Raw genomic sequence first — 17,034 nt, forward strand, 5'->3', positions numbered from 1 at the left:
ATTCTTTTGCGTTGTAAGTTTTTACAAGGAAGCAGTGTTGCGTTAACTGGAACAGTCAAGGCACACAAGACAGAAGAAAAGTTGATTCTTGGGTTTTACATCCCAACACCACGATCTCATAAGGCACCCCATAATGGGGGCTCCGGATTAATTTTTTTTCCAGCTGGGGTTCTTTAACGCGCCCCCAATGCACTGGACACGGGCCCTTTTTGACACGGGCGTCAAAAGAAGAGGTTGGAGGAGCCGTGGCACTTATTTCACAAAGCCGCGCGTTCTTTGCCACTTGCTCGAAGTCAGCCCGCCCGATCTTGTGAATCCACACTTTGCTTCGTTTTGCGTTGCGCCCGGCGGATGGTAAAGCAAAAAGCTTTTTGCCGTCACTGGGTCTGTTGTGGCAACCGTAGGCGCAGCAGCACGGCATCGCAATTAAGCACTCGGCCCTAATACATTGTATAAAACTACCGCGCTCCTTCAAACCGCCTGCCGTACTTCCGTCGCGCAGGCCCAAGAGTGGGGGTCGCAGGCCCAAGAATGGGGGCCGCAGCGCACTGGAAAAAAAAAGATATACAAAAGCGCGGCGCCTGCTCTGCGCCGGAAAGAAAAAAATATACAAAAGCGCGGGGCCCGCTTTCACGTGACACAGATTGGCCAGTGGGGGAGCGGAGGAGGTTGGGCGACAGGAGGAGTGGAGGAGGAAGCGCCTGGGTGAGCGGGGTGGCGGAAAGATCTAAGAATGGCGCTACTTTTGGAAAATTGAGGGGCTTTAAGTTTTAGGGACACGGACATAAACATACCCATCCCAGCCACAGATCTTAAAGCATACTTGCGTCACAAGCTCAAAATCCATTGGCAGCAACAGTGGAATGCTGAGATACCAAATAAACTACACTTGATAAAGCCCAAATTAGGAAATCGGGTGTCGGAGAGAACGTCACGATATAACGAAGTGCTCCTTTGCCGATTAAGAATAGGACACACTTACGGCACTCAATCTTACCTCTTGAATGGGGGGTATCCTCCCACTTGTAGTAAGTGCGGCCAAAACCTCACAGTACTGCACGTTCTTATTCAATGCCCGGCAATAGAAACACAGAGGAAAAAGTATTTCATTTCTGCATATCGCGAAAATATTCCTCTTCACCCGAAATTTTTTCTCGGCAATGAACCGCTTTTTAATCCGAAGCTAGTTTTAGAGTTTTTAGCTGAAACAGACACTCTTGAAATCGTTTGGCCAGGACATTTTTAGCTCACGTATAGCAGCCTTGTACTCAAAGGCTTTCTTGAATCTAAAGTGACAATGCTAATTTTTATTGCATCATGCTTTTAACGAAACCCCATTACCATAGCCCACAGCACTACTTAGGCAGAGTCATTATTTTAACAATTATATATTTTACGCCATCCACAGCGACCGATTTTAGGCGTTTTTACAGCCATGTCACATATACCATGAGGAACTCATTGCCTGCATCATTCACAATGCTCCGTTAACATTACCTTTGTCATGGCGCTCTTTGGCCATACCTGGCCCTTGCGCCATAAAACACTACACATCATCATTTGTTGTGGTCCCAGTGGATTCTGGTATTCCGAAGGGCTCTGTCCTAGGTCCCCTTTTCTTTGTAGTGTTCATTAACGACATTGGTGAGAGCATACATGTTAAAATGTGACTGTTGGAAAATAATTGCATAATTTATCAAGAAATTTCTAGTTCTAACAACCAATTTCCCTTAAGCGATTCCCTCTCTGCAATAGAAAATGGGTGCTCACCATGGCAAATGACTGTTAATTCCAAGAAGACCGAAGCAATGACTGTCACACGTAAAAAGAATTCTTTAAGTTTTACGTATCGCATAGACAACGAATCTCTCTGTTGTAGATACCTTTAAATACTTAGGAATGCACATAATCTCTGACCTTCGATGGAATGTGCATATCTCGTATATTGAAAAAAAAAAATGCCCTAATACAACTGCATTACTTGAGGAGAGCACTAGCACAATCAAATCAAGAAATAAAGCTTTTAGCTTATAAAACCTATCTACGACCGCTATTAGAATATGCTGTGGCAGCATGGGATCCCTGGACCGTACGTAACAAAGTGAAGCTAGAAAATGTCCAACGCAATAGGCAGTCGGATTTACATTTAATTGTTACAGCTGGACTATAACCCCAACAGCCCTACTACACACGGCAGGACTCGAACAGCTGGACATGCAACGCCACCGAAAACGACTAAAATGATTTCACTTCAATTATCATAATAAAATAAAACTAAGCAAGGCATTTTAGTTGAGCCCCTTACCCACCGCCCCTTGCGTTCCTATCATTTTCAAAAAGTCGGCGCATTCTCGTGTAAAACAATTTTTTTTAAATACTCATTTTCCCCGTACCATTGTTCAATGGAATGGTCTGCCTGGAAACGTGGCCAGTTCCGAAATGGTGAACTAGTTTCTACAAGCCTTGGGTGAAGCATAGGACACACGCAATCTGTTTTGAGCCAAGTGTTCTGCTTTTGTACTTGATTTTACGGTGTTTTGGACTCTGGTCGAGTCTCGTTGTTTCCTTCTTCTGTTGCAATGTACGTTCTCTCTGTTTTTATTATTTCTGGACGCCACTCCTGCCTACGGCCTGTAATGCAGGATGGTAGTGTTTGCTAAATAAATAAATAAATAAATAATGGGGATATTGTAGGTACACCCAGGCACTACCAAATGACATCTAACTGCTGTGTTTTCAGCGACGTAGTAATTGCGTGCATTTTTTTTCCGACTGGCAAACAAACCTCACAAAATATGAAAAACAACGTGACTGCGCAACCACCTCCATTGTAAGGCAGCGCCTTGAAACAAGCTGATTGAAAGCAATTGCATTGCCTCTCGCAAACCCGAAAAGACTGCGCATCACCTTGATAATGGTACGGAAGGAGCACCACAGCAGGTTTCGTGGCTTTGCACCGATTCCCTCCTCTCTACGTCACACTTATTATCCGTCTCTCAAGGCCGACAGATCACATTGATAACAAAAGCTCCTTGATAACCCTACCGAAGCGCCGCTCTGACCACGCACGAAACGCGAAAAGCAATGCAACAGGCGTAGCATGTTTCAAAACCCCGGCTTTGCTCGCGCCGCATCGACAGAGTGCGTGCACAGCTATATTTCACGCCAGAAACTTGCTTCGAACCAAAGTCAAATTAAAGTGACGGTTTTAATTTCCTGAGAATGTATACATGCTGCAAGAACAGGTTCAGGGCATAAAATAAAAGTGAAATAAACAGACCGGGAAGCGACATACGTGTTGACAAAACGCAAAACCGATGTTTTCAAGAAAGTAAATAACTACTTCTACATGAACTCAAATGGGGATCGGGATCGACGCCTGTACAAGAAGCAAACAAGAAATATATCAGATTTTAGTGTGTTCTTATTATTTATGAATTCGTAAGTGCCATTGAACACCAGATGCTGCCTAGAGGACGTATTCGAATAGGTCTCCTTTTGCAGCTACGCAGTACTGAGTCCTATTCCTTACATTTTCAGTGGCTTTCTTGATGACCGACGCTTGAATTCTACGGCAAACATCCGTTATTCTTGTCTTGAGCTAATCTGACTTCCGTCTCGATCATGTAAGCACGATCTTTCGCATAAAGTCAAAGAAATAAATCGAGTTTAGAGAGGTCAGGCGACCTAGCCTGCCAATTTAGAGGCCCGTGCCTTCCAGTCTATTGCGAATGAAAAGTCGCATCCAGACAGTTTCGTGCTCGGCTGCTCCTGTGTGCTGGTGCTCCATCTTGCTGATAGCACAGAAGTGAAAGACGTAAACGCGGGACTTCACTGAGAAATCCACCACTCCTTCAAGGACTTCGTCCACGTAACGCTGTCCAGTCAGTGTGTTGGTTAAGGTGATACGGGTGAAAGGCCGTCGTTTAGAATCCTCCAAACTGATGACGGAAATCGGTACCTGGCGGCTACGTCTTGTACGCTAGCCTGAGGCTTTGAGGCCATAAATGCTGGAATATACGTGCGTAGACTAGGACTCAAAGATAGAATCCCTCGCCGCTGTTTCTTGAAGCTGTTGGTGTGTCTCAGGTTTTCATAATTTCTTATGATAGTCGATGCGTTTGGTCTACCGCCACACTTTCATGATTGATGTATATTTGCGGCCCTCCTCTTGTGCCATTTGCGGCTCCCAAGACAAAGATAATGTTTTTCTTCTGCTTATTAGCCAAAGACGTGGCGACTGGGACGAAACAAAACGCACTTTTAAACATTTGGAACGACATTGTCAATTCGCTTATGCGGTGATAGGATTTGTGGCAAAAAAGAAAAAAACGATCTGTGCAATTTACCTACGCTAAGCCAACAGCTATCACAGCTTGTTTCCAACGATGACCAAACGCGACGTCTTACTTCGGCCTAGGCGTGGCAGATAAGGCAATAGCCCGATCGCGATCTTTTTCAGCGCAGCTGTATATGGATAGCCGATTCGGCCGTCCGTCCGCCTGTCGCCTATAAGCCCAAAACTCTTCGGTCGGAATCCCATGCGAATGCACAAAAAAAAAACGAGAGGTGCGCGATTGGCTGCGCCAGTAGTGATGCCGTTTCCCTCCGTCACAGCCCAAAGGGTGGGCATCAGTTTCTCCCCGACTCCGAAATAAGTAGGCCACCCGTCATACGTACTCCTGCGGAGCAGGCAGCTTTCGATCAGCAACACCGCGAGCAGAACCGGGAACGAGCTCGTCTACGCCGTCCCGGTGCCGCAGCCCGGCCCAAGAACAGCTAGGCTCGTGCAGCCGAGCGCCAGCAGCAACTGCGTACCGAGGATTGGGCAGCCTACCAAGCCGTCGTTTAATGAACCGTCGGGATTAACCCATTGATAAACAGCAGGCCTGCACATTTCAGCTTCACTGGTTAACCATATGCACGGAGCGCTTGGGCGGTGATCGTTTCTTTATTTCCTTCATTTCGTTCTGGCTTACTCAAAAGGAACCTGTTCGAGGGCGCTGCTTTATGATGTGGGTGGGAGCGCAGTCACGTGGTATTCGCCCTATTTCTCTGGGCTTATTTATTAGTAGGAGAATAATTAGTATTCAATTAATACGTCGCTGAACAAACCTCAGTTAGATGTCCCTTTGCTGTGCCTACAAATGCCTCATTGACACTTTGATAATTATGATAGTACGTCTCGAGTTACATAAATTACAATTACGTAATTAAATCTCAGTAACGAAAAAATTACTGGCAGCTACTCCACTGTACTGGAAAAAACATGCACTAGGTTTTCTTCGAGCAACGCATTGCTTTCTTTTTATCTTGGTGCATGATAGTTATTTGAGACACCCTTTATATGTTTATGACCTCTGCATGCAAGTGACGATGTTTCCATCCCTAATAAATTTTATAAATTATTAGAAGTATTTTTAATGAATCGTTAGCTTCGCTTACTGGAAAGAAAAGTGACACTGAGACAATAGTCATCCACATGCATTTAACACGCCTTTGATAAAGGACTGCCGAAGGGGTCACTAAGGTCTACAGGTATTTTTATGCCTCGTGTAGTACTGGGTGCCTTGTCGCTTACATAGTCTATGTAGCGGAGTTATCTATACTCGTATATGCGATCCGTTACAACCGCATCGCCAACATTTGACTCTTCTGTATCTCCTGGAAACTGAGAAGAGGAGAAGGGAGTAAAACTTACTCTCATAAGGGAGTAGCTATGTAAGACGACGGAAAAGGCGAAATTACATTCGAACTACGGATAGGGTGAGAGGAAAAACATTCTCACTAAAATTGCCGTATTTTTCTGTTTTTTTCTATAAGTATTTACAGATGTGCGGTTCACTAGACCCATATAAAAATGAAATAAAAAGGAAGTCTACTCAATATAGTTTTAGTTAAATGTCGGTTATTAGTTTTATTAAAAGGCAGTGGCCAGTTTTGTTAAAAGTCAAAATAAATGCTCAAATAACATTTATTCAAATCTGGGATCATTATATAGACCAAATTTAGTTAACTGTGAAATAAAATACAACAAATATATTTTATAATGGTTAGCCTAATAGGTGTAGGGGAACCAGAGCCAAGGAAACTAAGAAAGAATTTAACCGGTTTGCTTTTCTCCACTTAGCGAGCGGATTGAAAAATGAAATTACTGCTATTGAAAATTTGAACACGAATTTTCTAACTCTTTATGTGGCCTCAAAGCAAGAGACAGAGAAAGTGTAAAGGCAGGGTGGTTAACCAGAAGCCTCAAGATAACAACGCAACTGGTTTTATAGTTATGAAATGTTCAGTGCCACATGAAGCTGCAGCTTTCAGGAAGGGGACAACAGAATAATAATAATAGTATTTGGGGTTTTACGTGCCAAAACCACTTTCTGATTATGAGGCACGCCGTAGTGGAGGACTCCGCAAATTTTGACCACCTGGGGTTCTTTAACGTGCACCTAAATCTAAGCACACGGGTGTTTTCGCATTTCGCCCCCATCGAAATGCGGCCGCCGTGGCCGGGATTCGATCCCGCGACCTCGTGCTCAGCAGCCCAACACCACAGCCACTGAGCAACCACGGCGGGTTGGGGACCACAGAAACACCGCCAAGTGCTGCAATACTCATTGAACGTTAAATGACAGCATGCCAAATGGTTGGAATAGTTTAAAGCGTTGTTGGTGCTTACCTCCAGCTTTGCAAGACTTTTCGTCAGATCCATCAGCACAGTCGATGATGCCATCGCAAATGCCGGTGAGACGAATACATTGACGGTTCTCGCACTGGAATTGATCTGCGTCACAGAGGTCTGCGCGGATTGTGCAGGGTTTGAGAATGTTATAAACACGCAGGAACGGGAAAGTGACGCGAAAGACACTCTGCAAATTTAAGTTATTTTTTCATGCCGATTTGTAAGCCCACGTTTTCTGTGCCACTCTCTTTGTTAGCACAGCATATCTTATTTTATTGTAGCGCAAGCTGAACGACAAGGACAACAGAAAGGCGCATCTGACATACACAGCGCTAGCTTTCAAAAAAAAGTCCTCGTCGCTATATATACACCCTCGAAACGTCATACAACAGGCGTAAAATCTCGGTAAACATGAACAAAAACCAGGGAGTCACATGCAAGCGAATTTGTGCCACACAGATTGACAGACATGTTCAACGCACGTACACGTTCAGCGTGCGCTTCAACAAAATAAGACCTGCCTTACCAACGAGCCCTCATAGCACAGCGGTGCACAGCTGTGCAGAAGCCTTTTAACGCGATAGCGTTAAGGAGCTCGTGTCGCAGAAAAGCCGGTGTCGTCGGCGTCGGGTGTCGGCGTCGGCGGCGTTGACCGTGAGCGATAAATCACGGCAGGCGCTTCATAAATAAAAAGCAACTTCCAAGATTGGCCCGGTGGGAATCGAACCCGGGTCTCCGGAGTGTGAGACAGAGACGCTACCACTCAGCCACGAGTTCGATGCTTCCAAGCGGTGCAAACGCGCCTCTAGTGAATGCGGTGTTGCCTTCGAAACCAGCCGTGGAAAGTTATACTGCGGTGTATATCGGTAATTATGAACATGTAACGTACAGAAGTCACAATTACACGAGTTGCGAAGTGCGTTTCCGCTGCATTTCTTTTTTATCTAGCTGCCTGATAGAGACAAGCATTCCGTAGGGAAACCTGGCGCCGCATAATAAATTGGAGGGTCGTGCCAGTTCCTAACACGTTGCCAACGACTGTGACAAAAAAGGCAACGGCATCACGCGGAATTCACTACATGCAGGTTGGCAGTAAGTCTAGAAACTAGCTAATCATTTACTGGGCAATCTTGTGTCCAGGCAAACAACTCAGAGCACCTGTAGTGGCAAGCATTGAAGTGTGAAGGAATATCGGGTACACGCAACTCACATCTACGTATTATAGCACGTAATGAACAGCTGTTTCATTAAACAGCTCCTAAACAATGTATCCACGCAATGTTTGTGAACCTGTTGGCGTGACCTCTCGATATCTGGATGAACGTTAATTTTGCACCTCAACATACACACCACTAGCGTCGTTACTCACTTGTGCGTCACTTGTCAAAGCAACGTGATAGTAGGGACATTTAGCGGTGCTACGGAAAGTACGGTATACGGTACGGTAAGTGCGCAATACCGTACCGGTCGAGGACTGCGCGTGCGCGAACTGTACCGTACGGTATGACTTTCCGTACGGCATACGAGGCGGTAAGGCTCGGCTAGCACCGTGTGTCGCGAGCTGAGCTGCACCAAGCCAAAACAGTGAGAAGCTGATGTCGGCCACAGAGTCCACCTCTCGCGTGCTTTTTTTTACCACGATAATACCAAGGCAAGAGGTTACTTTAAACCACCATCTGCGGGGCGACGAAGTGACAACAAGTAAACAGTGGCATAAAAAAAAAACCCAGGTAGGTGGCGCCATCTAGTGATGCAGAGTTTACTTAGAGGGGACACAGAGTTTTTATTGCAGTAACTAACTATATTCAACTTATCTGCTGGTGTATATATTCAGCAGCGGTGCAATTTACAAGAAACAAACCCTTTTTTATGTATTGATTAGATAAAAACACCTATGTAACAAAAGGTTTCACGTGTTGCAGGACGAAGTGTCACAAGATGTCGCCACCGGCCTTGTGACTGGTGTCTAAGTTTGCCGTAACCGGGCCCTTTTGTAAAAAATGATGCGTGTATGAACAAGCTAAAGCTTTCTAGTATTCGTCAAAATGAATATTTCGCGCTCAGCGCATAGTTATTGTACTCTGTAAAGCCCCAATGTTAGCCGCTATCATCATTATCAGATTACCGTACGCATCGAGCGGCACACGCAGCTAAAACGTCTTCGGTCATTGCGGTAATTTAGTACGGAACAGTAATACCGTACCGTATACCGCGCTTACCGTACCGTAATAAGGCACTGCTAAAAGTCTCTATTAATTGCATAGGCCTTTCGTTATCGGAAGTTCGGAACTACGTCGCTTTCAGCACCATGTGTCGCTCAACAATGCGGCGAGCAAGAAGGCTGAAAATGTAACCTGGGGCGCTATTCTGGACATTCCGCCATTTTCTTCGATGCGTGACGTAGGCGCGACGCAAACAAAATGGCGCTGGTGGCCCGGTTTTGCTTACGTAACGTGACGCCAACTTGACGTTTTGCCTAAGAAACTGAAATGAAGGCACTGAATGTAGCGTTATCGGTAAAGTAGAACAGTTTTCCTCCGCAGTAAAAATAAAGCAGCTATCTCAAAGCGTATGATTATTCCGTCGAAAACGCTTCTCGCTTCCGTCGTCTGCTGCGTACAAGCCGTCGTCTGCTTCAATAGCTAGGATGCGTGTCCCTGGAAAATGGAATGAGTCACCGCATGTTGGTGCCAACGCGCTTGTTTTCTTTCTTGAGACAACATACGCGACCTACCAGTGGTGATGCGCGCACGTTCTAGGCCACGTTATCGCTATTTCGTGAAACGCAAGTGACTCAGCCCGACTCAGCTGGCTGAGAAACGGCCGAATATCACCGATAGCGTTGCGCGCGCCAGAGATATCCACTAGAGCGACGCAAGCGCCGGCGCTGCCATCTCTTGTTCATTTCGCTGGTTACTCGCACCGCGGGAGGAAACTTCAAGGCGCCGCTTTGCGTACATTTCTTTTTATAAATTAGAAAGAGGCCGTTGTCATAACGTCTGATTGTGCGAAAAGGCATTAATCTCGATTACAATACAAATGCAGCAGTGAAAAGTGGACAACATTGCTGAAAGTTTGCTATATTCAACCAATATTATTTCGTATAAACGCGTTCTTTTAAAGAACGATGGCCCTAAACACAAATGCCAACACCACCCGAGAGCGATGCAAATACTATGAGCACGCGTTATGAACAAAAGATTTTCGTGGCGCCAAACGACGGGGAAAATGTGGCGATACGCATTCCTCTCGGCTGCCATTGCATATGGCTACCCATTAGCATAATTCGCGCGGCTCGTCGCAGTAAAAATTATGGCGGAAAATCTCAGCAATGGCGGCCCAGCGCAACGTCACGCATCGTCAAAATGACGATTACGAAACAGCCCTTCCTGTGACGCTCCTCACGAGATATTCCTTCAGCCAATCAGCAAGCTGGCATGGCGCATATCTTGGATCGCCACCACATATTCGCGCAATTGCAGATGCATTGCACTCGCTTCTGCACGCTACCGCTCACATTCTTTTTGAAGCGCTAACATCACAATATATCTGCCAAGGACCACAAAAATGTATTAGTCCATAAAATTTGCAGCTCCACGTCACGTTTCGTCATCTTGATGAAAACGCGAAATTGCATTTTGCAATACTTCCGCTTCCCGGCACAAATTTCAAAGCACGTGACCTCTCGACAGCCAATCAGAGAGTAAACATGGCGGATAATGGCGGCCGTGCAGCCGCCATGCGTGTCCAGAATAGAGCCCCTGCCTTTTTTTTAGTTCGAACAATTTTTTTTTTGTAAATCATCGCATATATGACAGGTGGCTCTGTCATGCCTTTTTAGGTAGATTACCAAAAACGCAGCAATTGCCCCCACATTAAACCACAGTGCACACGTAGGAAATAAACATACCAGCCAAATAACTTTTAAAGGTACAGCTTTCTTTTTCTGCATGGCGCACTTGGAATGACTGGATAGTCGGCGTTCTCGCAAGATAAAAAGAGGGCAAAAGCTGCACAAAGTAAGACAAAAGCGTAACCATGGTAGGACGTGTGTGGCAGTGCGATATCTGATTTCACGATATTGTCACTGTTATTCAGTTATCGATCGGCGCAAGACGAGCCTGCTATTCAAAACTATGTAATTGTTGTCACCGATTTTGTACCGAAAGAGGGTTGTATCAGATTGCGCGCATAATGTTTCCGGTGAATCACGTAATTGTAGGGAGGTAGACAGCAAGGTCGCATAATGAAGCTGTCACTGACATTAGAGAGTTTTAGTATTGGGGACGCAAGGCATTGGGGACGCAAGGCGTTGGGGCCTCAAGCGCTTGGGTGCGTTTGCGTATGCGTACGCAAGCAGAAACACGTTATAGGTTAGCGGCCCCAAACGCAAACCGCAGTGAGGTCGCATGCGCTCGCAGCGCCATCAACGTCTGATCTTTGATGCATTATCATTTTTTTCAAACATGAAATCAAGCATATGAAGTAAAGCACATAAAACTATTCTTATTAAAAGCAGTTAATAGAGAGGTTTAGAGTGTCCGGTAATCAGGTAAACGCAGGTTGGGGCGTTGGGGCGGAGCTATGAACTAGAGCGGCCTGCATGGTGTTGCCACCTGGTGGCGCAAAGCTCAAACAGAGAAAAACAGCTAATATAGCAGTAACCAAGTGTATTTCACATTGCTGCGGGTATAAATTTTTGCAGCAACACAATTACGCCAGTACCGAAAATTTACACCAGCAACGAAGTAGAATAGACTTTGTTACAGCAATATTAGCTGATTTTGTCAGTTTGAGCTTTACGCCGCCAGGTAGATGCACCATGCAAGACGCTCCCCTTTGTGGCTCCGCCCCAACGCCCCAACTGCGTTTATCCGCATACCGGACATGCTAAGCCTCTCTAATATATATAAAAACGACGTCTGTCGACACTTGGCGAAAGACTTATTAGATTATCTACCCGCTAGCTACTCGGAAGTTCTCCTACACCGCCAGAGTCAGGACGCAAGTAGACGTAGCGGTCTGCGCATGCGCAGTACCGTCGCCTCTAGTTCTTGCGTACGCAAGCCGCTTGCGTCCCCTACACTAAAACTCTCTATTGACTATTGACATTGAATATTCTGCAATGGTTCCTGTCACGCTCTTTTAAAAAAATATTCACTTTACATCGCGTGTCACAATGTCAGAAACGGAAGCCCAGCAGACTGTTAAGTCATGTCTGCTTAGCAGAAACTAAAGACTACTTTAGAGATACTCGTCCTTAAAGTTGGCTGTGAAGAAAACAAAAAAGAAAGGGCTTTCAGGCATGAAATCGTTATTCACCACCAACCACACCCCTTTTGACAGCGAAAGAGCACCGCGCATGCGCTCTTCCGCGTGTACCTATTAACAGTGGTGAAGTCGAAAATGGATGGGTGGAAATTTGCCCAATGTACATTCCTAACATCTGTTTCAGTGACATCAATAAATATTTCGTCTCTGAAAGCGGTTACTGGCGCATATGTCGGCAATATAACACACGAAAAGTTGCAAGCGGGAAGCGAAAATGCGACTGACCTTTATCAGCGGTGACGTTGTACCGAATCCTGAACCCTCTTCCTGCCAACATTCCGTCTGTCTTGAAGACAATCTTGATGCTCCTGCCGCCGCGGGAGACCCAGGGTCGGGGCCGGTGCGCACCGCAGAAAGAGAGCTTTCGGTGCGTCGTGACGATCAAGGTTTCCCATATCTCGAGGCTGTCTCCGCTGCAGTAGTTCATCGCGTCGAGGTCCACGTCTTCGAAGTACAGTTTCACGTACTGGCGGCCGTTTGAGGAGAAGCATTAGAAAAACGCTGATGCTGGTACTCACTCAATGAAACAGTGCGTGATACCTAATTTTAGTCCGTGTTATACAGATGCTTATAGAGATTTTAGAGATGCTTATGTCATTACAAGTGTTAAGATTGCATCGCTGCATTGTTCAGCCGACAAATTCAAAGTTAGCTTTCACGCTGATTTCGACGCGAGGTTTGGAATGCCAGAGATGTCACGAGATACATAGCAGGTCAGTAATAATACAGCATGGATCCTGCCAGTCACAAATAGAAAAACGAAATTCTGAGAATTGCCTACTAAGTCGTAAACGTTCTTTGGCTCAGCTGTTACTTCGATATTGCTTATTTGCTTTTCCTAGCTTGTGCATGTCTGCGCATCGCTTTTCCACTGCTAAAGAAATGAAATCCGTGTACTGAATGGCGTGAAGATGAGTTGCCAGGAAGCTGCATGACTCCTTCAAAGTGATCGTATCAACTGAGCCGGAACGCCATCACAACCAGTTTCAGCACAGCTTTATTTTTTTCATTCTTTTTTCTTTTCCTTCTTTTTTTATTGCGATCCTGCCGGGGCGACAGCGACGTCACCAGTTTTATATGGTGCCACCAATAATTTATTATAATTGTGGTACTGTTATCGCACGTACAAATCTGTCATTCGTATTTTCATACTTGGCAGCCCCACAGTACGCTTGCGGGAAAGCAGGCAGCGCTGCTGCTGACATTTCCCTCCTGAAACTAACTTGACAGCAGCGACACCGCCAGCGGCGGGCGCTGCGCACGACACGCGTTTTAACGCGACAGCGTTAAGGAGCTCGTGTCGCAGAAAAGCCGGTGTTATCTGCGCCGGCGGCGTTGGCCGTGAGTGATAAATCCCGGGAGGCAATTCATGAATAAAAAACAACTTCCAAGATGGGCTGATTGGGAATCGAACCAGGGTCTCCGGAGTGAGACGGAGACGCTACCACTCAGCCACGCGTTCGATGCTTTAAAGCGGTACAAAAGCGCCTCTAGTGAATGCGGTGTTGCCTTAGAAACGAGCCGTAGAAAGTTATACTGTGGTGTATTGGCGGCTAGGAGTTATGGAGTCGCCATCTATCGGAAGCGCCTCGCTGGCGTAGTATGAGGGATCACTCGGCGCGCTCCTCATAGGTTTTGCTGTCGGCGTTCACTGAAAACACCACGCGCGAGCTCTCCCGGACATTTCTGTAAGTACTTTCGAAACGAGAGAAGTTTCTTACTAAATAAATAATAATCTTGGGCAAAGTGAAAGCACACAATCGTTTACAGACGCTATCTCTTTACCGAATACGTACAGTGAACGCCACTGCGCGCGGTCGCCGCGATGGAGTCTCCCGAACCGGCTTCTTGGCTAAAAGGTAGGTACACGCTGAGAGCAAACTATGTGAAATATGTTCTTATAGTGTTTGTATAACTAAATGGAGCGTAATAGAACGAAGCCTCAATGCAGCGATCGCGCATATTCGCAGCGACCGACTGCGCGTCTGCATGCTTGTCCGCGCACTGTTTCGCTTTCTCCGCGCGCTCGTTTTCGCACCATGCCATGAGCTTTAGGCCGCAGAATATGAGCATTTGACAGTATACAAGCAACCGTTGTTGCGTGGGCGCTATCAGAGCTGTTAAAAAATAATTTCATTGTAGAGACTTCGACGCCTACGGGGACTGTGATGTGCCGTCGCGACGATTCAATCTTTTTTTTTCTTCTAAATTCTTTGAACTTTCAATAATATTTCTCGAGTTGCGTCGCACTGAATGTTTATTGGTGTTCTCAGCGTGCAATTTCCCGCTGCTCCTTTTTTGTAATCCAGTGCATTAATTCATAACAGAAACATGATCATATGCCATGCTTTTTTTAAATGTGCTTCTTACCGCTGCCTTTCCACTCCACTGAACTTGCCAGTATCTATAGCATCGACAAGTTCATAGACCAAACCGTCATGACATTAGTCGGGCAGCGGACTCGGGCGAGCGTCTCAGTGCGCATTTTCAGAACATCGCAGACCGGTGCCGTAGCAAAAATCTCCCTCGCGTCTGTGCTTGCTGCATACAGGAGTTGTAGCCGATGACTGTTTGCCGGCTTTATGTTTCGCGAGCCAAGCTTCACGCAGCTTCTTGTCATGCTTCTTGTTCACGTGTGAATAAGGGTGACACGGCCTCCGTTACGTGCGTCCGGCCCTGCGGCAGTAGCCTTACCATGTTGCGCGCCTTCAAAGGCAGCCACTACCTATTGTAGTACTTTGAAGCGTACTGAAGGAGACACTCGAAGCGGGAAAATTTCGCCACTAAATGAGGACCGCAGCGTACGAGGGAATTTAAACTCGTTTTCAGCTCGCTTCGGCGCTACCGAAGCAGCCGACGCGGCCGCTATGTCCACGTGAACCCTCCTAGCACGTCACGCCGACGGTGGCGCCAGCTTTTCCAGTTGTGGAGCTCGAGGCCAATATCGGTAATTATGAACATGTAACTTACAGAAGTCGCAGTTACACGAGTGGCGAAGTGCGTTTCCGCTACATTTCTTCTGCGCTTTCCGCACGCGCGGAGCCATCTTGCGGCAAACACAGAAGAGCCCCTCCTCTCAATGTACGGCACTGCCCCGACAGGTGGCGCGCCACGTGCGCATTGGGAAGGTCCCCTAGGGGAACAGCAGAAGAGCATCGCCGTCGATAAGAGGAAAAGGAGGAAAGCAAGAACAAGAGCTCGCCATGCAATAGGCTACATAAACATGCAGGGCGGCAGAAGAAAGGAAAAGTGGGCAGAGATTGAGGAGCAGTTACATAGAGAACAAATAGGGGTATATGCGGTTACAGAAACGCACCTTAGAGACTCAGAAGAGCCGCCAGTTATTGAGAATTATGTATGGGAAGGGTGCAACAGAACTAAGTCGGAAAGAAAGGGAGGGGGAGTCGGAATGCTCATCCATCAGGGAGCCAAATGGAAAAGAGTAAATTCACAATGTCAAGAGCATCTTTGGTTATCAGGTACAATGAGTGGGAAAGAAACTTGGCTTGGAGTTACGTATTTGTGGACCGGAATAAATTGCACAGAGAAGAATAAAGAGTTAGTAGAATGCATAAGCGCTGATATTAGGGGTTTCGGGAATGGTGCTGAGATAGTCCTATTAGGTGACATGAATGCCCACATAGAGGATTTAGACGGCTATACCGACAATAACGGGAAGTTAATGCTAGACCTTTGCGAGCAACATAACCTCGGGATCGTGAATACAGGGCCTAAGTGTGAAGGACAGATCACGTGGGAAGTGGGAAACCGGCAATCGACCATTGATTACTGTCTGATGACAGAAGGAATTCAGGATAAGTTGAGAGAAATGGTCATCGATGAGGAAGGGTTTAGCAGCATAGGGAGTGACCATAAACGCATCATTTTGAAAATGGGATATGTAGTTGGGAAAGAGAGCAACGAAAGCAAAATGGCCAGCCCAAATTTGAACGCTGAACGAATAGCAAATATAGTCACTAGAGTGGAGGAAGAAATTGGCAAGTCGCCAAGTAAGGGGTGGGAATATGGTGAGCTTCTAAATGTAGTAACGACAGAAATACGGAAAGAGAAACAACACGTTCATTGGAAAGGAAAAAAGAAACCGAAAAGCTGGTGGAACAAGGAGATACGAGAAGCGATCGCCGAAAGACAGAAAGCATCTCGAGAGCACAGGCAGGCAAAGAAGGCGCAGTTGCCACAGGATGAAGTAACCGGTAAATGGGAAATATACCGGGAGAAAAAGTCTATGGTTCAAATACTGGTGCAAGCAAAATTAAAAGGTGAAAGTGAGAGTTGGTTGTCAGAAATACGTGAGAAAAAGAAGGCCGCACCTAGAATATTTTGGAATCACATAAAATTATTAGGCAGGAAATCAACAACAATACAACAACATATCCTAGACGAAGATGAAAACAGACTGGAAGGAGAAGCAGCAATAAATTACATCCAAAAAGTAACAGCCGAATCTTTCCAAGGCAAGGACGAGGTTGTATTTGAAGAGAAAAAGAGCATGAAAGAGACCCAAGGGGGAAAGGAGCTAGTGCTTACAAATTTAAACTGGAAGAAAGCGGAAGAGAAAATTCCTAAGCGCACAGCCACAGGGCTAGACGAGGTTCCCGTTAGGCTGATAAATGAACTGGGACCAAAAAGTAAGGAAGCTCTCGTGAAAGCAGTTGAAAAAACTTTAAAAGATAGACGAATACCAGACAGTTGGCGACAAAGTAGAATGAATTTAATTTATAAAGGTAAGGGGGAGAAAGACAGAATTCACTCGTATAGACCGTTGACCATTACATCGGTAATATACAGGCTAGCAATGCAGGCAATCAAATTAAAGCTTCAAGCTTGGGCAGAAAATAATGACATTTTGGGAGAGCTTCAGAATTGCTTTAGAATAGGTAGGCGTTTGGATGATAACTTGTTTGTTCTTACTCAGTGTATTGAAATATCAAAAGCAGAAAGCAGACCGTTGTATGTGGCCTTTTTGGACATTACAGGAGCATACGACAACGTAGACCGCA

The 17,034-nt window shown here is 45.9% G+C and overlaps 1 protein-coding gene across 2 annotated transcripts in view; it reads right to left on the minus strand.

Annotated features, from left to right (window-relative positions):
• LOC135920485 (chymotrypsinogen A-like) overlaps positions 1-17,034 on the minus strand; it is a 234,800-nt gene that overhangs the window by 153,160 nt on the left and 64,606 nt on the right. For both annotated transcript variants that reach the window (XM_070529009.1, XM_070529010.1), the window contains exons 3-4: positions 12,239-12,479; positions 6,680-6,799 (exon numbers count right to left, since the gene is read on the minus strand). In XM_070529009.1, coding sequence (XP_070385110.1) covers positions 6,680-6,799; positions 12,239-12,479 — 361 coding nt within the window. The remainder of the gene's footprint in view (positions 1-6,679; positions 6,800-12,238; positions 12,480-17,034) is intronic.

The sequence above is a fragment of the Dermacentor albipictus genome, unplaced genomic scaffold (genome assembly GCF_038994185.2).
Source record: "Dermacentor albipictus isolate Rhodes 1998 colony unplaced genomic scaffold, USDA_Dalb.pri_finalv2 scaffold_16, whole genome shotgun sequence".
NCBI lineage: Eukaryota > Metazoa > Arthropoda > Arachnida > Ixodida > Ixodidae > Dermacentor > Dermacentor albipictus.